The following is a 22,380-nucleotide window of genomic DNA, read 5'->3' as shown; positions in this document are numbered from 1 at the left end:
AGATTGCAGTGAAAAGGTCTGAGAAGCTCTGGTGGGGTAAACTGGAGAAACAGAAGGTAAAATTCTATTCTTCCCGTCCTGCAATTTAGACAGAGGCCCCCACAGCTGGGAGCGGCCTAGTGGTTGCCCTGGATGCTCACGGCCTTGAGTGAAATGTTAAACCAGATCTGCAGACACAGAGGGACTGATGGACAGGCCCCAGGACTGATGGACAGGCCTGGGCCCTGACAGCCAGCACCTGCCCCCCAGCCACGTGAGGGAGGCTAGACAAGCAAGCTTGGTCCCATGGTCTGGGTCCTACCAACCTCCCGCCCACCCAAAGGGCCTGAGCTGGTGGGAGGGGAGAATGGTCAGATAGAAAAGAAGTTTGGATCGATGCAATTTTTACATCACCTGGGCTTTTAAATGGCAAACCCAGGGGCTTGTTCTTACACTCAGAGTGATAGCAAAGCTCCGAGATGGGCTGGGGCTCAGGCTCCGTGGGAAGAGGGGTCGCTGAGGGTGGCGTGGAGGGGACGATGCTGCTTATTCCTTTCTGAGTCCAACTCACTCCCTCATTGCCCCTGCTCTGCTTCCACTAAAGAGGAAGATGCAGACTCAGCAGGCCCTAGGGGACCGTGCAGAGGAGGCGCCGGAGGGAAAAGACAGGCCAGTGGCTGCCTTCACTGGCCCCACCACAGCAACTATGTGAAAACTCGTGTGTGTGGGTGTGCAAGGACAGCCCATCTCACAGAGACAGGCCTTGTGGGAAGAGTGGAGGGATTTGGGATTTTTTCCCTTTATTTTCTAAATGTGAAATAACGTCCTATTTTTTTGTTTTGTTTGTTTTTTACATTTTCCCTACCCCAAAGGAATCCAAACAACAGGACTTGTCGACTGATTTTGCACCACCTAATACTCTAGCCCAGTGGTTCACAGTTCTGTTGCTCCGGAGAACCCTGGCTGCTATATCCGGGACCTTGCTAGAAACGCAATTCTTAGCCCCCACCCCAGGCCTACTGAATCAGACACTGAGGGATGGAGGAGGGGCTTTAGTAAGCTCTCCAGAAAATTCTGATGCACTCTCAGGTTTGAGAATTACTCCTCTACAGTCTCAGTCCTCAAAGTGTGGTCCACGGACCTGCGGCAAAGGCCTCACCTGGGAGCTGGTTAGAAATGTGGACTCTCAGGCCCTACGCAGACCTGCTGAATCAGCCTCTGCCTTGAACAAGATGCCCGTTGATTGTGGGCACATGGTGGGTTTGGGAAGCACTGACCTAGTGCTTTCCAGGGGCAGGGGGAGAGAAGGTGTTGCCTGGACTCTTGGAAATCACAGCAAAGATGGTCAATGACTGGACACCTAAGTGCCAAGCCCTTTATATAACTTGTATAACTCACGTATATAACATGTTATCCTTCATTGGATTCTCTCCCAACCCTGGCAGGTAGGTACACTTGTTAATTGCACTTTACCTACAATGAGGATGCAGACTTAGAGGGGCTGAAACCTGCTTGGGGTCAGCCGGCTCATAAGCATCGGGGACAGAGTTAAAGCCCAGAGCACCCACTCTCTGCACCCCATACCCCAGACAGGGTGTTGCAGCTCTGCAGGGGCAAGAACGCACGCACGCAGCCAAGATGCCGCCTCTTAATTACAGCCATCTTGTGTCTGCCTCTAACAAAGGCCGTGGGCTGGGAAAGGAATCAACTTAATATGCGATTGCTCTTTCCAATTAGCACAAATTACCATTTGTCTGGGAGGATAATGCTGGGAGCTGGAACCGCCCCATGGGTTGCAGTTCTTGGCTGCCTAACCCCTTCCGCTCTGGCTGCAGAGAAGGGGATGCAAGCCTCCCAGCAGGCCTCACCAGGGACAGGAGCAGGAGGCCCCGGTGAACGCTGCCTGGGACCCATTTGGGAGCATCCGTGGTTTTCGTCTGCCTTCCGAGGACCTGTGCTACTGACTGTGCATTGGCCAACACCGGCCCTAGTCCCCAGCTGCACAAGGAAGGGCTGCCCTGTACTCTGCTCCCCACAGCTCCCTTCCTGGGGCCTGGCACATTCCCAAGCCCAGGAAATAGTAGGGGGCTTTGCTGATGCCCATTCAAGGCTCTGGTGGCTTTGCGGTGAGAAAGCAGCCCTGGCACGAGGAAGAACCGAGGGGCTGGTGGGTACTCTGCCAGCTGTGCCCTCCACTCAGTTTCTGGATCCCTGAAGGGCTACCTCTGGATGCAAGGCCTTCGTGCATGCAGGTCCCTCTTCCTGGAATGCTCTTTCCTACCTCTGCCCTTCTCCAGGCTGACCCTCTGCATCCTTCAGGCCACAGCCTGAAGTACTAATTCTTTTGATAACAATAGCAACAACAGCAGCGGTCCCTTACGGAGTGCTTCATGTTGTGCTCTGCCTGTGGTAACTCAGTCACACAACAGCATTATGAGACAGGTACTGCCATCTCACTTTGCAGATGGGCAAACTGGGGCACAGAGAAGTTAAGTAGTCTGCCTGAGGTCACACAGCTAGTAAGTGGTACAGGCAGAATTTGAAGGAAGGGGTTTGGCCTCGGAGCCCAGTCTCCCTTCAGAAAAGCCTGCCGGGCAGCGGGGAGCCTCCTACTGTTTCTACATTTAGCACAGCTCCACGCACGCACGCAGGTGTCCTCTGTATTGCCTGCGCCCAAGGAAGGCGGAGACCCACTTCCCACTCGCTGAGGGCTGCGTCCCCAGCGCCTAGGTCTATGCCTGGCACGTGGCAAGTGCTCAGCGAGTATTTACGGAATGTCTGAATACATGGGTCTCAGTCTCCTCATCTTTAAAATGAGGTCATAGCTCCTCCCAAGGGCCATCCTGAGAACCGGGCAGCGCAGGTAAAGTGCTTGGCACGGCTTGGCCGCCACCGGTTCCTCTCCTGTCAGGAAGAGAGGGGAGATCTGAGCTCCAGCAAGCCTCGGGATTCCCTGCCCTGGTGTCCTGAGGATCACTCGTTCAGCTAGGAAACATGCATTGAGCACCTACTGTGTGCTGTCATAGCTGCTGGGTCCACACACTGCGAGGAGGAAATGAAGTCAGCCCTCGGGGGCTTGGGGGAGGCGGATGGTGCATCTGAGGCTGACTTGCCAGGCAGAATTTTGTCCTGGGATGTGCCGCGAGGGATCCCTGCTCTGTCTGGTGCCCGGGAGGCCCTCCCTCTCACCGCCCCCTCCCCCTGCTCCCGGCACTGGGCACGCACAGGCTTCATGATCCAGGTGATTCCCGGGTTTTTGCGGAACTCCTCCACGAACAGGTGGTACTCGCATGGCATCTCAAAGGTTTTGGGGAAGAAGTCGCACTTGGCTGCCTCCAGCTTTCCGGCCTCGCGCTCCAGTTGTTTCCTGAACCGCTTCAGGTTCTTCACCATGTAGTTCTTGCGCGTCAGCTGGGCAGCAGGTGGGCGAGCAGGCCGTTAGTGCTTGTGCCCACTGTCCTGCTCCAGCTCCCAGCCCCAACCACCCAGCTTGCCCCCACAGCCTCGGGCGCGCCAAGTAACAGTCACGGTGAGAGTAACTCCGAGAGCCTGTGGTTCTCTAGTGATCCCCACTCTACAGGCCAGAAAACCAAGGCTCAGAAAGGTTAAGTCGGCTGCCCAGGGTCACCCAGCTAACAGAGGCACAGCCGGGATTTGACCCGGGCCTGTCTGACTCCCAAGTTCATGTTTCTAGCTGCTAAGCTGCACTAACCTTTTCAAATCTCAGCACTGTTGGCTCCTCCGGTCCCATCTTTGTGGTCTGCTTCCCCCCGGACCTCCCTCCCATCGCTAGACTCCCAGTTGCTCAAGCCTCTCCCCTGAAGTCACCCTACGGCTCCTTCGGCCCTTGCCCCGCCCATCCCCAGGGCTGAAATGCCAACCAGACTGTGCCCTCAGTCCCCAGCCCAAGGCAGCCTGTCGTTCAGGTACCAGACCCTCACTCCCTCACACTCTGTAGCTCCCCGTGTATCTTGTGCACGTGTCCCGCACCCACCACGTGCCCCACATTCTCTTCCGCTTTTCCATGCTGGCTCTTGCGCTCCCACGCCTGCTCATTGCCACATCCAGTGACACGAATTGGCCGACTCAGTGCCCCAGCTGCCCCAGCTCACCTCGTAGTGGTTTCGGAAGTGACTGATGCGCACGTGCTCGTCCATGTAGGTGTGGTCAAAGTTCTCCCGGAGCCAGCTGACGTCACACCAGTAGAAATCCCACTCCCCTTCACTGCAGGGGTGGGGGGGGGACAAAGGTCACGAGCCAAGGCCCTCAGCACTGCCGGGGGTCTGGGGCCCGGGGAGGTGCAGCCGAGGGGAGCAGGCAGCAGAGTCTTCGGGCGGGTGGCTGCCCACAACGGGCTCTGTGAGGCCAGAGTGAAAACCAGAGAGATGTTCCTGCACAAATCCAGGCTGCTGGCCTCCTCTGAACAACGAGCAGAGCAGTCGCATGGAGCCCTGACGCCCCCTGGCACCTGTCAGCTGGAGGGAGGAGCTGCCGCCAAGTTAGACAGGGACGCCCCCGCCAGGTCACAGTCCCCAATGCCCCCCACAGCCCACGACAACCAGCCAGCCTCACCTGGTCATGCTACCTGCCTGGGTGCTGGAAGCATCTCTGTTGCCCACCCCCCCTCCCCCAAAGCCCTCCTTCCGCCGACTCCTCAGAGCAGCCTCAAAAGGTGACAACAATCATCCCTAGAGCCCCCAGACAAAGATGACCCCGTTCACCAAGGCCCTGGCAGCACCAGGTTTCCTACCCAGGCCTGCCCGGCTCCAAATTCCCACCTGCTTCTTCACCACCACACTAAGGAGAGGGACAGGAAAGCAGGCTAATCTCCCCAGTCTGATGGCACAGCTGTGGGGCCGAGAGGAAGCGCTTGCAAACTACGTGGCAGGAAATAAAACAAGGCTGCCATGACTGCTTCCAACTCCTTCTTAAGTACAAAACTACAGCTGTAACTGAAGCCCCGTGTGGACGAGACTGGACTCCAGTACCAGGCAGTGGGAACCATGGATTCCCCCACTCACTTACTTGTTCCCTCATTCACGGAGAGGCTGCGAGAACAGGGTGGAGACGAGCCCGGGTCTCCTCACACAGACTGACCAGGTGCCCTCCTAGCCCAAGCCCTGACAAGTCGAGTGGCCTCAAACATGGCAGTTTTTACTCTTCTGCATCCAGCTTTCCCACTTTCAGTAAATGGGTATGATAACAGCACCTCCCAGAAGGTCTGCTCAATGATTCAGAGGTCATGCATGTAAAGTGCTCAAGAGCATCCAACAGGCTTAGCTACTGTTAGGCAACAATATTCCCCGAGCACCATGTCAAGGCAGCTGGTTGCCCTCACCCCTCATATCTATTTTCACCTTTTTCTACAGTACCAGAATTCCTGACATTTACCTGGGAAAATGTCATCTGCGTTCTCCAAAATAAAGACTACCTTTTCCAGATTCTCTTGCAGCTAAGCTAAGTTCTGGCCAACGTGAGACACTTCTAGGCTGAGTTCTTCAAGGGCAGGGCATGCATTTTCTTGCCTCCTTCCTACCGACTGTGGCTTGGACTCTGGATGTAAGGCTGGAGCTTCACCTTAGACCGTGAGGACAAGGGCCTCACTCAAGTGATAGCAGAATGGAAAGATGGAAGCGGATGGATCCAGATTTCTATACCATCTCTGAACTTCCTACATCTGGACTTCAATGGGAGAGATAAATAAACTTCTAGTCTGTCAAAGCCTCTTTTACTTTGGGTCTCTGTTACATGCATCCAAACCTTAACCCTAACTTATATTAGCACCTACTATGGGCTGGGCATTGGATGCTTGTTCATCTCAGTATCCCCAGGGCTCAGCAGAGAAGAAGAAATGTAGGCTTGGGGTCAAGTAAGTTGTTCAAGGTCACAGAACCAGTAAGTGGCCAGGGAAAAGCAGCCCTTGACCTGGACCTGCCATCAGTGGAGGATTCAAGCCAGCTAGTGGGTGATGGCTGCATTCCTTGATTTTCCAGAGAGCTCTAGGACACTGGCTATGGAACAGTCCAGCTGAACTGGGTGTGAACCCCACTTTGACCCTTACATGCTGTATGACCTTCAACGATTGGCTTAATACCTCTGAACATAATCATATCTTGCTGGATGGTTGTAAGGCTTAAATAAGACAGAGGGTGTCCGTAAGGCGCCTGGCACATTTTGAGTGCTAAATAAATCTTGGTCCCTATCACAGCCAAATTGGGACAAGTCCCAGTAGCCACTGAAGGCAACTGGGAGAAAACAGAGGGAGACAAGGATCTGTGAGGCAAAGGGAAGAAGGGACGAGGCTGGCAGGGGTGGGGAGGTGTCTTACTCCTTTACTTCCACCCATCCTGGCCTGTGGCGAAGGACATCCATGAGAGTATTTATGAGAGTGGTCTTGAATCGGATTGATGCTCTCTGCTCTCTGCAAGACAAAGCAACGGAACGCTTGCTCAGGATCACACGAAAACCTGTATAGGGATGTTCGTAGCAGCTTTATTAATAATAGCCACAAACTGGGGGACACCTGGGCGGCTCAGTCAGTTAAGCATCTGCCTTCAGCTCAGGTCATGATCCCAGGGTCCTGGGATTGAGCCCCGCATCGGGCTCCCTGCTCGGCGGGAAGCCTGCTTCTCCCTCTCCCACTCTCTCTGCTGCTGTTCCCTCTCTAGCTGTCTCTCTCTCTGTCAAACAAATAAATAATATCTTTTTAAGAGAAAGGGTCATATGAGGGATCCTTGTAGGGTGGGAATTTTCCTTAGGGATGTCAGTATCCTGGTTGTGATACTGTGCTATATAGTTTTATTCTCTGTTACCATTGAGGGGAACCAAGTACAGGGCACATGGGATCTCACTGTATTATTTCTTAGAACTGCATACAAATCCACAATTATCTCAAAGTCAATATCTAATTTAAAAAAATGTAACAGGGGCGCCTGGGTGGCTCAGTCGTTAAGCATCTGCCTTCAGCTCAGGTCATGCTCCCAGGGTCCTGGGATTGAGCCCTGCATCGGGCTCCCTGCTCCGCGGGAAGCCCGCTTCTCCCTCTCCCACTCCCCCTGCTTATGTTCCCTCTCTCGCTGTGTCTCTCTCTGTCAAATAAATAAATAAAATCTTAAAAAAATAAAAATAAAAATAAATAAAAAAACGTAACATATCTTTAGAAGTCTGGATAATGGCTACTTTTGTGGGGTAAAGATTGGAAGAGAGTATGAATGGCATTCTGGAGTGTTGGGGCTGTTCTGTTTCCTGCATATTAAGTTGATGAAAATTCATGAGCTGTAAACTTATGATGTATGCACCTTTCTGTATACACAACAGAACTCTGTAACAAAATATACCACAAATAAAGTTAAAAGACTGGCTATAGATTAAGATAAAATATTTGCAATGCTTACAATCCATAAGACATTAGGACCAAGTACAAAAAGAGCTCCTACAAATCATTAAGAAAAAGACAAAGAACTCAATAGAAAAATGCCTAAGGAAAAAAAAAATGCCTAGGGGATATGAACAGGCAAGTCACAGCAGAGGAAACTTACCAGTATGCATGTGAAAAGATACTCAACCTTCCCAACAACACAGTAAACTAAAATACCAAGGAGAAGATTTCTGCTACAGGTTACAACATAAAAGGATGTAAAACAACAAGGGGAAAAAATGTACAAAATAAATATCACACTTGACTATGGGGCTAGTGGAGAACAATGGACAAAAGGAAACGTGACCAAATGATTCCAGAGAGAAACGAGCCCTTCGTTGGGGAGCAGAGAGATGCCTCAGTTTCTAGGTCTTGGGGGGGGGGGTGTCTGAGGGCGGGCAAGTGGAGGAATGAGCCAGCCGTGGAGGGGAGACTTTGCAGGAACCAGGGGAAAGCAGCTGAGCTTAGACAATACTAGGGTGGCCAGCCAAATCAAAATCTGGAAGAACCCCTTCCAAAACCAAACCAAGCCAAGCCAAACCAAACCAAAACAACATTGTGGCAAATTTGCTTAAGAAAGAAGCAGTAGAGAACACAGTAAAGCAGAAAGAAAACCCATATTCCTGCACATTGATGTGGTGTGTGTATTTGGGCAGCCCTGCCAGAGTTGAATCCAAAAGTGATCCAAAAAACCATAAACAAACAAACAAAAACCGAACGGCCGTCCAGCCCCCTCCCAGGGCAAAAGATCAAAACAGCAGTACAGGAGGCTGGGTTTGGAGCGAACTCAGCGGAATTAAAGCTTCAGTCCAGCCCATGTTCTACTCAGCTTTAGGAGGAATCCAATGATCAGCCCCCAACCTAACCACTAGTCAGAAGAAAGGCCTTACAGTCTCTGGAAAATCAGTCTCCCTTTCCCTCTCTCCACACATTATTCCTTTTGTAGGTCTGAATCTCCATCTGGTATAATTTTCCTTCAGCTTAAAGAACTTTCTTCAGTGTTTAAATACATGACAAAAATAACAGCACAAAGGACCAGAGGGGAGTAAACAGAGCATGCTGTTCTAGGGTTCTTAGGTTGTGCGGGAAGTGGTATAATATTGATTCAGTGTAGACAGTGATGAGTTAAGGGTGCATATTGTAATGCCCTAGAATAGCGGTTCTTGATGGGTGGTCCCAGTATTCCTCGGGGTCTTCAGGGGTTCACAAAGGCCTCCCTTTCTCAACTACATATCTTTGTGAGGCTGGATTTTCTTCCTATTCTTCAACTGAAACAACCTATCACAACAGAGTGAATCCAGAAGATTTAGGAAGCCAAATGTTTTATATTGTGCCAGACATCAAGGAAATTCACAAAAATGTAAAAACAATGACTACTCATCTTAGTAATGCAGGAGGGAGAACACAGTTATAAGTTCATAAAAAATACATTATTTATGCTACCAGGTAGAGTACCTTGTTGCTTTTTAAATGAATTAATAATATTTTTAATTTATCATTTTAAATCTCTAATATGATATTGATAAATACAAGCCACACAAAAATTAGTAAGAGTCCACAATAATTTTTTAGTAGTAAAGAGATCCTGAGCTCAAATTTTAAGAACCACTGCTCTAAAGTAGTAAAGTCAGGAGTATTTAAAATTTAATCCAAAACAATGAAGAGATACAATTTCAAAATCCATCAGATTGGGGGAAATGTTTAAAATCAGACAAACACCAAGTGTTCGCAAGAACATGGAAATGATAATTACCCTATAATGCTGATGGAACTGTCAATTGGATAAATCTTTAGAGAGCAATTTGGCTTATTAAAACTGTCAGGTACTATTCATACACATTAGACTGGCAAAAATCTAAAAGTCCAAGTTTGGCAACAATGTGCTAAAACTGGAAACTCTTCCTGTGCTGGTAGAAGGCACTCCAGAGAACCACATGGCAGTACTTAGTAAAATTGAATTTGCACAGACTCTAGACCCAGCAGTTCCATCCTAGCTCTATACTCTAAATAGATACCCCACATATGCAACTGGGCATTATATGTACAGGGATGCTCGTTTTGTAACTATTAATATTTTTTATAGAAATAACCTGCAGCACACAGTTGGTGGTCCACCCTTGTCCCCTAGGCATTCTCCATTCCTGTGCAAGTCAGAGGGTCTTCCACTGCCAGTACCTGCAGCTCTTTGCCTGAGGGCTTTTTCTGGTCCCCAGAGTCTGCTCAGCCAGTGCTTAAAGCAAATCCAAAGTGCCCCTTCCCCAACAGCACACAACTAATGACAACTGGAGTTGACGGATAAATCTTCCAGCCCCTCATCGCTCAGTTGGGATGAGTATGCAGTGTGTTTTGCACTATCTCCTAGGAATCCCCCGTGGGACTGAGCCCACCTGCCCACCGCAATAACCTGTCGGTAATGCACCTCTTATTGGTTTCTCTCCCTTAGCTGTCTCACGTCTCCACTTCCCTGCCAATGCTTACTGGAATCACCTTCCAACCTTCCAAATAAACTGCTCAGGGTCTGCTTCTGGTGGGAATCAATACTAAGACACAACCTAAAGGCCTTTCAACAGGAAGTAGATAAATAACTAGTGGTATACAATGGAACACATATAGTAGTTAAAATGTATCCAGATCTACATGCACCAACACGGATAAATGCTGAAAATACAGCCTTGTGTGACATAAACAGCACGCAGAATAATAATAGTATAACGTTCACCCATGTAACTTATAGTCCCAGCCTCATGCAGCCTGGGGGGTCCATGTCACACAATTCCGTAAGATAAAAACATACGACTGCTGAAGAGGGTGCATTCTTGGAAAGCATGGGTTCTTTTGATTAAAATAAAGAGAGAAAGAGATGTGGCTTGAGACTTCCTCCCCCACTTCTTCCTGTCTTGATCTAGCCATGAAGGCTGGAGCTATAGCAGCTACTTGGTGTCCATAGGGAAAAGGTCAGGACCGTCACGGAGACACAACTCTGACTGAGTTGAACCACTGCACCAGCCCTCCGGGCTCTTTGTTACATGAGGAAAGTTAATACAAATTTTTTAAAGCTGCTATTAGTTGGGTTTCCTACTGCTTGTAGTTAAACACATTTCTAATGGGTATCTATCCTACTAAAACAGATCCTGTTAACTGAAGTGCCCTTTTTTTGGTTGGGGTGGGAGTGGGTGTTTAAGTTTAGGGTCAGCGTCTAGAATAGTGCTGCATTGCTCTGATGGGTGCCGCACGACGGAAGGGTCAGAGACCACACGTGCCCTCCTCGGTGGTGGTGCAGCCAGAAGCAACTTTAGAAAGCAGAGAAATATCTAATGAAATAGAATAGAAATATCTAAAATATGTGCTACAGCATGTGTGATGTGATGTAACCTCCTCTGACTCCCCACAAAAAACGTCAGTCCAGTCTGCATTGTTCCCTCCTGCTCTGTGCTAGTGGATTCCATTTAGGGGATCCGACGAGGTGCTGAGTTCTGCACCTGGGTTACTGCCACAGAGGGAAGCAGAGGATCGGGGCAGAGTTGACACTGGAGTTATCAAGTCATCACATGGTTGTTGAAGGAGGCAGGAGGGCATAGGTAGATGCAACATGGGCCCTGGAGCCCAGCAAGCTCTGCCACTAACTGATCCTACAGTTGGGAGCGAGTTCCCTAGCCTCTCTGAGCTTCAGTTTCCCCACCTGCAAAATGGACCCAATAGTAGTATCTACTTTAAAGGATTGTGATATGGACTCAAGGAGATAATACAGCCTGGCACATGGTAAGTGCTCAGTGATGCGGAGGTGGATAAAGGGGAGGAAGGACGGAAGGAAGGGAGGGAGGAAGGAAGGAAATTAGTTCTGTGTTTATTAGATTGCGTGGGGCCACTCACCGCTCTTTTCCCTTTGACAGTCCATGGCCCTTGTAATTTTGATTCTGCAAGGAGAAAAGAAAAGCGATGTAACTGGTTCTGCATATCCACCCTGCCTTCCCAGCTCAATTTACTGCAGATATTAAAATGCTCAAACCATCAGACACAACACTGCCCAGATCCTTAGGCGTGAAGGACCAGCCTGGCCAAGTTCACATTGGTCAACATGTGCCCAGCAGCTTGGTCCTTGGAATAAACCACCAAGTATTCAAGGTATCAAATCGCCCCACTTCATAAGATTGTTCCACAGGCATGACCAGTAGAGTGAATACCTAGTTTTCAGTGCTCCAAAGGTCCAACCCTGAACCCCAGTTTTGAGGGCTGAGCTCAGCCAGCTCTGTGAGAAGGAACTGAAACTTGAATGTTTGATTAGATCCATGGTCCAGAAGGGGAATGGTTCAAACACTCAGAGTGGAGTTAATTTCTTCACCCAAAATGGACCTTTCAAATCCTCAATGGGGGTTGGGGGGTGGGTATTATTTTGCTTCTACCACGTCTAAAACAGTTTGGTCTTTAGTCCTGGTAAGACTGATCCCTAATGGCAGGTATGAAAAAAGAAATCAAAATTGGTCTTGTGCAGGATGACCACTGCAACTTGGACAGACTTGTCATCTGCATTAGTTTTCTATTACTGCATAACAAATTACCACAAACTTGGCGGCTTAAAATAGTACAAATTTATGTCTTGCAGTTTCTGTGAGCCAGGATCCTGGGCATGGCTTAGCTGGATCTTCTGGCCAGGTCTCACAAGGCTACAACCAAGGTGATGGCCTGGGTTATGATTCTCATGCATGGGCTTGGGGTCCTTTTCCAAGATCATCCAGATTGTTGGCAGAGTTCAGTTGCTCGGGGTTGCAGGACTGAGGTCCCTGTTTACTTACTAGCTCTTGACCGGTGACTGCTCTCAGCAACTAGAGGTCCCCTGCAGTTCCTTTCAACATGGCCCCCTAGACAGTTCACAACATGGATGTTTGCTTTCCTCCAGGCCAGCAGGAGCTCATCCCTCTGACTTCCAACCCTCCCCACTCCAGGTCAGCCACAATAGAGTCCTATATGATGCATGGTAGATAATCATGGTAGTAACTATCCCATCAAATTCACAGGCTCTACCCAGACTCAAGGGGAGGGAATTATACAAGGTGTGTACACAAGCGGTGGGAATCTTGGGGGCCTTCTAGAATTCTGCCTACCACACCATCCTATCCCTCAAAGAGCCAGTAGAAGGGATAGAGGATACTACTTTATGAAACTGACAGAAATTAGCCCCCTACAAAAGCACGTGAACTTTTTTTAAATTTAATTTTATTATGTTATGTTAATCACCATACATTACATCATTAGTTTTTGATGTAGTGTTCCATGATTCATTGTTTGCGTATAATACCCAGTGCTCCATTCAATACGTGCCCTCTTTAATACCCATCACCAGGCTAACCCATCCCCCCACCACCCTCCCCTCTAGAACCCTCAGTAAGCACATGAACTCTTATCCCAGTAGTACATTCAAGTCCCTCCAACTACCCCAGCACTAGTAAGGTGTCCTTTTCTTTTTTGATTATATCTTTTATACTCTTTCATGTTTTCAGTTCTATTTTCCTTATGTCTTATGTTTATCCAGTCTTTGGTTGAAAAACTTTTCCCTGGGGCACCTGGGTGCCTCAGTCAGTTAAGTGTCTACCTTCAGCTCAGGTCATGATCCCAGGGTCTTGGGATCAAGTCCTGCATCGGGCTCCTTGCTCAGCAGGGAGCCTGTTTCTCCCTCTACCTCCTGCTCCCCTTGCATGTGCTCTCTCTCTCTGACAAATAAATAAATAAAATCTTTAAAAAATAAAAAAGAATAGGAAAACTTTTCCTGTCCTCACTGAATTGCATTGATTCTTCTGTTAAAATTCAGTTGACTGTGTATATGTAGGTCTATCTCTAGACTCTGTTTTATTTATTTATTTGTCTACCCTTATGTTGCTACCACTTTTTTTTAAAGATTTTATTTACTTATTTGACAGAGAGAGACACAGTGAGAGAGGGAACACAAGCAGGGGGAGTGGGAGAGGGAGAAGCAGGTTTCCCACAGAGCAGAGAGCCCAATGCGGGGCTTGATCCCAGGACCCTGGGATCAGGACCTGAGCCGAAGGCAGATGCTCAACGACTGAGCCACCCGGGTGCCCCAGCTACCACACTATTTTAATTATAAAAGCTTTCTAGTAAATCTCGAAATCAGGTACTATAAGTCCTCTAACCTTGTTTTTTTCAAGATTGTCTTTGCAATTTGGGGTCATTTGCACTTCAATATAAAGTTTAGAATCAGCTTGCTGGTTTCTACCAAAAATGTGTGTTGGGATTTTATTGGGATTGTACTAAATCTATAGATTTTGTGAAGTGACATCATCAAGTATTGAGTCTTCCAATCCATGAATATGGTCTATCTCTCCATTAATTTAAGTCTTCTTTAATTTCTTTCCACCATATTTTCCAGAAGTCTGGGACGTTTTAAATTAAATTTACTCATAGGTATTTGATTTTGTGATGCTATTTTAAATAATATTTTTAAAATTTCATTTTCCAATTGTTTGATGATAGAATATTGTGGTTGACAGAATAATGCTCCCCCAAAAGATGTCCATGTCTTAATATCCCAGAACCTGTAAATACGTTACATAACAAGGGAAAATTAAGGTTGCAGATATAATCAACTGACTTTATAAAATAGATTATCCTGGATTATCTGAGTGGCTGCAATGGAATCACTCGTTTTTTTGTTGTGAGAGGGAACTAAAGAAATGGGGGTGCCAATTCATAAGAAGTAGAGCACGGGATAAGAAGCAGGCTAGTGGGGGGGTGCCGGATTCTAGAGTAATTCATTTCCCTTCTTTGGGTAGCATTTTTTTCCATTTTAAAGTGGGGGAGTTGGCCCGTGCACTCTTAAAGGACGGGGACTTGTCGGATTCACCTCTGTGTCCTTATTGGTCAGCACTGGGCTCAGTTTAAAGAAGGCACTGATTAGCGTTTTGGGATGAATGTATTAGGAATGGTTGGATTGGGTAGGCAAGCGAGAGGCGGGATGAGCGTAACCTCTAAGAGCTTTTCCAAGTCAGGAAATCAAAAATTCTGAGGTTCCCCCAGGGTCACAGAAATCGCTGAGTACAGTTTAGAATCCCAGATTTTCGTAACTTTCCCGCCAGCGAGACGGGTGGTGGACTCGCGCAGCACCTCCAGCGGCGCGCGTCCAACCCGGGCTTGAAGTGTTTTCTCTGTATTCATCATTTTCCTCCCACTCTATCCGGAATCACTCCACGGGGACCCCCAAGTCGGAATGCCTCTGTGGCCTCCCACCCTTCTCTAAGGACGATGAAAGCATTTGGATCCCGTGGCACTCCTACCTTCGGGCGCGACATGATATGATTCCCCAGGGCCGGACCCAAACCGCCACCGCGCCGCGCGCTAGCCTCCGCGTCCCGTTGCCGAGGCGACGGAGGGCGCCCGGATTCGCCACTCTGATTGGATGAGCCAAGGGCCCTCCTCTCCGCGCGGTTCGCAGGCTAGTGTCCAATCCCAGCCTCTGAAAGCTTTTGCGCGCCGCGGCAGCCCAGACCCCCTTACTCGCTCCACCTTTGTCTCCCACCCCCTCGCTTCCGCGACCCTGGGGCGCACCGGCCAGAGACTGGCTGCCCTCGGAGGGCACTGCTGCCCAGCGCCTCTTCCAGCTGCGTTTCGCTGGACCTACGAGCGCTCAGACTGAAAAGCTCAGCTTTTGGTAAATGTAATGGTACTAAGTTTCCTTACTCGGTCCCTCACTAAGTCGCCTTATCATTTGGTTAGTTGGTAACGCGGCCGGTCATTCTGCTTTTTCTCGGCCACTCTCTAATTCTTAGGCACCAACTTGATGCCAGGATTCACCTCAACTCCTGTAGTAGCCTCCTGACCAGTCTGCCAGTGCCCACTCTTGCCCTAGCCATTCCAGTTCATTCTTGGCGCTGCAGTCGAAGAGCACCAATTTGTGAAGAACACAAATCCAATCCGGCCTTTCCACTACATGTAACCTGAAGTAGCAATTTATTCGTCATTGCACCCTGTATTGGCTCTCTGCCTTTCCCTGCCTCCCTTCTCCACTGCCCTGGGATCTATGCCAACCATAGCTTATTAGAAACTGTTAAAAAAAATTGATTGTTTCATAGCAACAAAATATAAGTTATGTAGGAATATAATAAAATATATGCAAGACATTTTATTAAGCAACAAATTCTTATTAAGCCTCTACTTTATGGCATGCCTCATTCTTGACTCTATGAGGATACAGCAATGAACAAAAACAAGTATCTGCCCTTGCGGAGTTATTCTCATAGGAAAAATTAGAAAACATTGAAGGATATTAAAGAAGGCCTGAATAAATGGAGGGATATACCATGTTCATGGACAAGAAGACTCACTATCAAAAAGATGTGTATTTTTTCAAATCCAACAAGGACTTTTGAGAGACCCTCTCAACCCAAGAGAGGCAAATATCAATGGAATAATATGGGGATCCTAGAAATAGATACAGGTGTGTGTGTGTGTGTGTGTGTGTGTGTGTGTGTGTGTTAACTTTATGTACAATAGAAATGGCATCATAAATCAGTAAATGGCATTGAGAAACTGACTTTACATAGGAGTGAAAAATAGATGCTTAATTCAAGCAGGTTAAAGAATAAATATGACAAATATTTCAGGCTATTAGAAAAAATATTTAAATATATATCTAATATTTTATGATGTGAGGGTGGGGAAGGGTTTCTATCTTTCTTTTTTAAGATTTTATTTATTTGACAGAGAGAGAGAGAGAGAGCACAAGCAGGCGGAGCGGCAGACGGAGGGAAATGGAGAAGCAGGCTCTCCACTGAGCAGAGAGATGGATGCAGGGCTTGATCTCGGGACCCTGGGATCATGACCTGAGCTGAAGACAGATGCTTAACTGACTGAGCCACCCAGGCACCCCAAGGACTTAATAAAGCACAACTCATAGAGGAAAAAATTGATCTGTGGTTCTCTCAAAATCTGAACTGCCATACAACGAAAGACATTGTAGGTTCAATTAAAAGACAAGCTACATAAATAAATAATTAAAATGTTTTAAAAGGGGCTGGGGTGCCTGGGTGGCTCAGTCGGTTAAGTGACTGACTCTTGGGGTCATGGGATTGAGCCCAGAGTCAGCTCTGCTCTTGGTGGAGTCTGCTTGAGATTCTCTCTCTCTCTCATTCCCCCTCTGCCCCTCCCCCCACCTCACGATCTCACCTGTGCCTTGCTCTCTCTATCTCTCTCAAATAAATAAGTCACCTGGGAGGTTCAGTCAGTTAAGCTTCTGACTTCAGCTCAGGTTGTGATCTCGGGGTCCTGGGATAGAGCCCCAGGTCAGGCTCCCCGCTTGGCAGGGAGTCTGCTTGTCCCTCTACCTCTTTCCCCCACTCATGCTCTCTCTCTCTCTAAAATAAATAAATATATAAGATCATTAAAAGACAAGCTACAGGGCGCCTGGGTGGCTCAGTTGGTTAAGCAACTGCCTTCGGCTCAGGTCATGATCCAGGAGTCCCTGGATCGAGTCCCGCATCGGGCTCCCTGCTCGGCGGAGAGTCTGCTTCTCCCTCTGACCCTCCCCACTCTCATGTGCTCTCTCTCTGTCTCAAATAAATAAATAAATAAAAATCTTTAAAAAAAAAAGATTTAAAAGACAAGCTACAGACTAGGAGGCAATATGTGCAACGTATATAACAAAGGACTAGTACTCAAAGAACTAAACTCTTAAGAAAAAGACTACCCCACCTCACAAAGAAAAGAAAAATGGACAAAGGATATGAATAAAGAACTTTCAGCAAAAGAAACTCAAAGAGCCAATAAGCACATCAAGATATGTAAATCAAAATAATTATAAAATATTATTTTATACACATCACCTAGACAAAAATAAAAACACGTTCAAAGTCAAGTGTTTTTGAGGATGTGGGGAAACTGAATCTTTATATGCTGTCGGTAGACTCACACTTTAGGAGGCAATTTGCAATATCTCATAAAGTTGAAAATGCACACAACTTACAACCTGATTCCACTACTGGGCATATATCCTATAGGCACAGCCCAGGGACTATCACTTCGGAGCTAATGTGCAAGGTGACATTCCTCCCTAAAGAAATTCTCATCCTCGTTCATAGGTCATATGTACAAGGATTTTCATTGCAACATTCTTTATAATTATGGGAAATACTAGAAATAATCTAAATGTCCACTCATAATGAGATGGATTAATAAAATGGAATATATTCTAAAAAAATACTATATAGTGATAAAAATTAATGGTCCAGATCTATATCAACATAAAAATACCCCCAAACCTACTGTTGAATGAATAAAAGAGAGTTGGAGGGCACCTGGGTGGCTCAGTTGGTTAAGCGTCTGCCTTCGGCTCAGGTCATGATCTCAGGGTCCTGGGATCGAGCCCCACATCAGGCTCCCTATTCAGTGGGGAGTCTGCTTCTCCCTCTCACTCTCTCCCCTGCTCCTGCTCTCTCTCTCACTCATGTTCTCTCTCTCAAATAAAATAAATAAAACCTTTAAAAAATAAAAGAGTTGTAGAATGATAAATATTTTTAAAGGTTAAAATTTGTATAATTATAAACGTACGAAAGTATACTCTAGATACTTATGGGTATATTGGTATTAAAAGTTTAAAAATAGAGACTAGCGGGGCGCCTGGGTGGCTCAGTCAGCTAACTATCTGGCTTTGGCTCAGGTCATGATCCCAAGGTCCTGGGATGGAGCCCACCCCACCCCACCCCCACTCAGCGGGGGGCCAGCTTCTTCCTCTGCCCTTCCTCCCCACTTGTGTTCTCTCTCTCACTCTCTCTCAAATTAATTAATTAATTAATTAATTAATATTTTAAAAAATACAGACTAGAAAGATGAACACCAAATTCACAATGGTTTCCTCTACGGAGAGTGAAGGAAGAAGAGAGAGGAGAGGAAACTTCAACTACTTTAAGTTTATTTGGAATGTTTTGTTTTACTGAAACAACACAGTTGAAGCCAATAAGCCAAAGTATTCTTATCTGGATTTATTTATTATTTCTTTTTTTTTTTTTTTTGCCCTAATAAGAAAAAACTATCAGTACTACAGGGCACCTGGGTGGCTCAGTCGGTTAAGCATCTGCCTTCTGCTCAGGTCATGATCCTATTAGGGTCCTGGGATCAAGTCCCCCATCAGGCTCCCCGCTCAGTGGGGAGTCTGCTCCTCCCTCTCCCTCTGCCCCTCCCCTCCCCTCTGCTCGTGCTCTCTCTTTCTCACTTGCACTCTCTCTCTCTCAAGATAAATAAATAAAATTTAGGATGCCTTGGGAATGCATAACGGTGGGGTCTAACCATTTTTAACTGGGATCAGTTAGTCTGGTAAAGGGGATGGGAAGAGCATTCCAGGTGGAGGGAATGGCATGTGCAAAATTGGAAATCAGGGAGAGAGAAGCATGTTTGTGGAAATGAACGCAGATCAGTGGCCAGGAAAAAGTGGGGAGGAGGGGAGAGATGAAGCTGCCAAACCCCTATGTTGTTGTTTCCTTTATTACCAACGTAGAAACAGAGCCCTAGTGAGGAGAGCAGAACCAGGGCCTCCTAACTCCCTGTCAATTGCTCCATAATAATCATAATGACAATGATGGGCGCCTGGGTGGCTCAGTTGGTTAAGCGACTGCCTTCAGCTCAGGTCATGATCCTGGAGTCCTGGGATCGAGTCCCACATCGGGCTCCCCGCTCAGCGGGGGGGGTCTGCTTCTCCCTCTGACCCTCCTCCCTCTCGTGCTCTCTATCTCTCATTCTCTCTCTCTCAAATAAATAAATAAAATCTTTAAAAAATAATAATAATGACAATAATAATAATGATGATGGATCGTGTTGCCGGTCTCTCTACTAGGTACTTGAAATACATCCTCTCATTTAATCTCATTACAGACCTACAGAGGATTTTCCTCCCCATTTTACAGATGATGAAACTGAGACTCACGAAATAACGAAAGTTAAGAAATTTGCTCAAAGTCACAGAGGCAGAAGCCAGATCCCACAAGGCCTTGCGTGCGATGTTAAACAGATTGAACTTTTTCCTAAGGGCATTGGTGAGTGTATTAGGTTCCTATTGCAGCTGTAATTACCACAGACTGAGTGACCTAAAAGAACACAAATGTATGAGCTTATAGTTTTTGAGGTCAGAAGTCTGGAGTGGGTTTCACTAGGCTAAGATTATAAAGTGTCAGCAGGGCTGGGTTCCTAGGAGGCGTTAGGAGAGAATCTGTTTCTTTGCTTTTCCACCTGCATTTCTTGGCTCATGACCCCCTTCCATCTTCAAAGCCAGCAATCATAACACTCCCGACCTCTGTTTCTACCATCAGATCCCCCCCCCAACTCTATACGCCTGCCTCCCTCTCTCACTTAAAAGCACCCAGGGAATGACATTGGGCCCACCCGAATAATCCAGGACAATCTTTCCATCTCGTAGTCAGCTGATTAGCAACTTTAATTCCATCCACAGCCTTAATTCCCCCTTCCCATATAATGTAATATATTAACAATTTCTAGGAACTAGAGCATAGGCATCTTTGGGGAGACCGTTATGTTGCCTACCACAATGCACCACGCTGAAGGGTTTTAAGCAAGGAAGTGACAAAGTGAGACCTGCATTTTAGCATCTTCATATTCCTGGTTTTGTAAAACAATCTCTCCCTGACTTATTTAAGGCAAATTGAGCTTTTCACAGCTAACACTTTCGAAGGCGGAACAGTTCATAGACATTAAATGTGTTAAGCCTAATAACTACAGCTGGTGTTTTTACAGAGCTTTTAATGTGATGGAGTTCCTTTGTACATGCAATTTGATTATTCCCCCAACAACCAAGTACGAGTCCAAAGCACTGTTAATTATTGCTCCTTTATGGATGAGGAAACTGATCCGGGGGCATTTGGTCACCTGCCCAGGGCCACAGAGCTGCTAAGGCCAGGGCCAGGACTAGCAACTAGTCTTCAGACCCCACCACCAACATTTCTTTATTCCATCTGTGGGGTGGGCATTCCGGGAAACTCAAGTCAGACAGCACATCTTTGGCATCATTTCTCTTGCATAACTTGATGCCCAATAAACATTTGTTGAATAGATGAAGTCCCACTTTCACTTCTGTAGCACAAACAGTGGTTTTCAAGGCAGGAAAACGGGGAATGGCCCTAGAATTCCTCCCTTTACGCCCCGTCCAATCTATTTGCTAGTCCCATCAGCTGTGCTGCCAAAATATTAAGTCTGTCCCCTTCTTTCCAGTTTCTCTGCTCCCGCCGTGTCCTAGGACACCACCACCTCCCTGGTCTCCCTGCTTTGCCCCTCTAATATATTCACTCTGGATAGGGGCCAAAGTGACCAACTTAAAATGTAAATCGGATGACAGGGCCGGCCTCCCTTTCTCAATTTTCCCACCAGATTTCCATCATACAGAGGAGAAAAACCTAAACTCACAGTTATGGCTATACACGGTCCTATACACTTGGCTCCCCACTCCCTCTTTAGCCTCAAGCCCCTTGGCCCCCCTCCTCTCCAGTCCCACTGGCTCGTCACGAAGGCCAAACTCTTCCTACCACAGGGCTTTTGCTTGTCTTGTTCCTTCTGCTGGAAATCTCTCTACTCTTTAAATAGCTGGATTTCTTATACATCAAGTCTCAGCTCAGATGTTGCCTATTTAAGAAAAGTTCGTCCTGCCTCCTTTTCTTTCCCTCACTGAAAATTGTGAGCATTTGTAAATACTCTGTTTGCTTATTTTGTTTGCTTTCCCTCCTAGACCTGAGATGTCCAATATGTAGCTACCAGCCACATATGGCTGTTAAGCATGTGACATGTGGCTAGCCTGAATTGAGATGTGCTCAAAGTGTAAAGTACACACTGGATTGTAAAGAATACAATAAAAAGGATGTAAAATGTCTCAATAATTGTTAAATATTGATTGCATGTTGAAATGATAATATTTTGGATATACTGAATTAAATAAAAACATTATTAACAACCCGTTTCTTTCTACGTTTTTAATGTGGCCACTAGAAAATTTAAGATTACACATGTGGCCCACATTATATTTCTATTGGGCAGTGCTGTTAGCTGTTGAAGGTAGGAACCATCTCTGCCTTAGCCACCTCTGGGTCCCTAGTACCTACCATATAGTAGGTGCTCTGTAAGCATTTGTTGTCGTTTTTATGAGAATCCTGTGCACAGGGAGAGATGAGACAGGCAGCCCCATGTACACTGTGAATTTGAGGAAGAAAGAAATGCCAAAGACAATTTTATCTCTCTCCAGTCACTGCATTTCAAACAGGTTCTGTCAACTCTCTGTCCTGCTCTGTACCAACATTTCCTCCATAATCACCTACTACTATAGATGCAGGGCGGAGGGTAGCTGGAGGACCCAAGCTGGCTCGGCTGCTTCTATTTCAGACCCATAGGAGGTGCCCGGTCTCAAGTATTTTACATTCTTCAGCTTTGGTCCTAGCAGCCAGAAAGGGCTCACCGCCACACATTGAGACACACAGATAGGGCAGCTGGGAGCCAAGGAGAGTTGTCCAGGGTCACCCAGCAGGTCAGAGGTGAATAGGGCTTGGAACCTTTTCAGGTCCAGGACTCTAGCCTCTAACTACATCCTACTGTAGTCTCCTTTATTCCAAGGGATCCAGGTGTCTGGAACCTCCCGCCTTGCCTCCCTCTCCTCACATTTTACCTCTGAGGCCCCAGAGGGCAGTTATGCCTGGTCTCAGCACAGCTGACCCAGATGACACCATCCGCATAGAGGCCAATGTGGATGGGATGAAGGGATGGGAGGGAGGGAGGATGGATGGATGGATGGATGGATGAATGGATGGACCGAGGGAAGGATGAATGGGTGGACTGGAGGATGGGAGGGCGGACGGCCGTATGAGTGGGGGGAGGAGGACGGCTGGCTGGTAGGATGCCTGCATGCGGGCGGGGCAGGAGTGAGGATGTACAGAAGGAAGGAATTACCCACACAGTATCTGAATATAGGGGGACCCACAGCGATCCAAGTC

At 47.2% G+C, this 22,380-nt stretch overlaps 1 protein-coding gene across 3 annotated transcripts in view; it reads right to left on the bottom strand.

The window, feature by feature from the left end:
* The window catches only part of TTLL9 (tubulin tyrosine ligase like 9), a 39,224-nt gene extending 24,464 nt beyond the window's left edge, over positions 1-14,760 (bottom strand). For 2 of the 3 annotated variants that reach the window (XM_027621502.2, XM_027621503.2), the window contains exons 1-5: positions 14,683-14,760; positions 11,267-11,310; positions 6,308-6,400; positions 4,092-4,203; positions 3,205-3,390 (exon numbers count right to left, since the gene is read on the bottom strand). In XM_027621502.2, the coding sequence (XP_027477303.1) occupies positions 3,205-3,390; positions 4,092-4,203; positions 6,308-6,400; positions 11,267-11,310; positions 14,683-14,697 (450 nt within the window). In that variant the 5' untranslated portion in view covers positions 14,698-14,760. The remainder of the gene's footprint in view (positions 1-3,204; positions 3,391-4,091; positions 4,204-6,307; positions 6,401-11,266; positions 11,311-14,682) is intronic. The other variant, XM_027621504.2, reaches the window with a different exon arrangement.
* Between the last annotated feature and the right edge of the window lie 7,620 nt (positions 14,761-22,380).

This window comes from Zalophus californianus, chromosome 8 (assembly GCF_009762305.2).
Source record: "Zalophus californianus isolate mZalCal1 chromosome 8, mZalCal1.pri.v2, whole genome shotgun sequence".
NCBI lineage: Eukaryota > Metazoa > Chordata > Mammalia > Carnivora > Otariidae > Zalophus > Zalophus californianus.
This window is presented reverse-complemented; position numbering and strand designations above follow the sequence as displayed.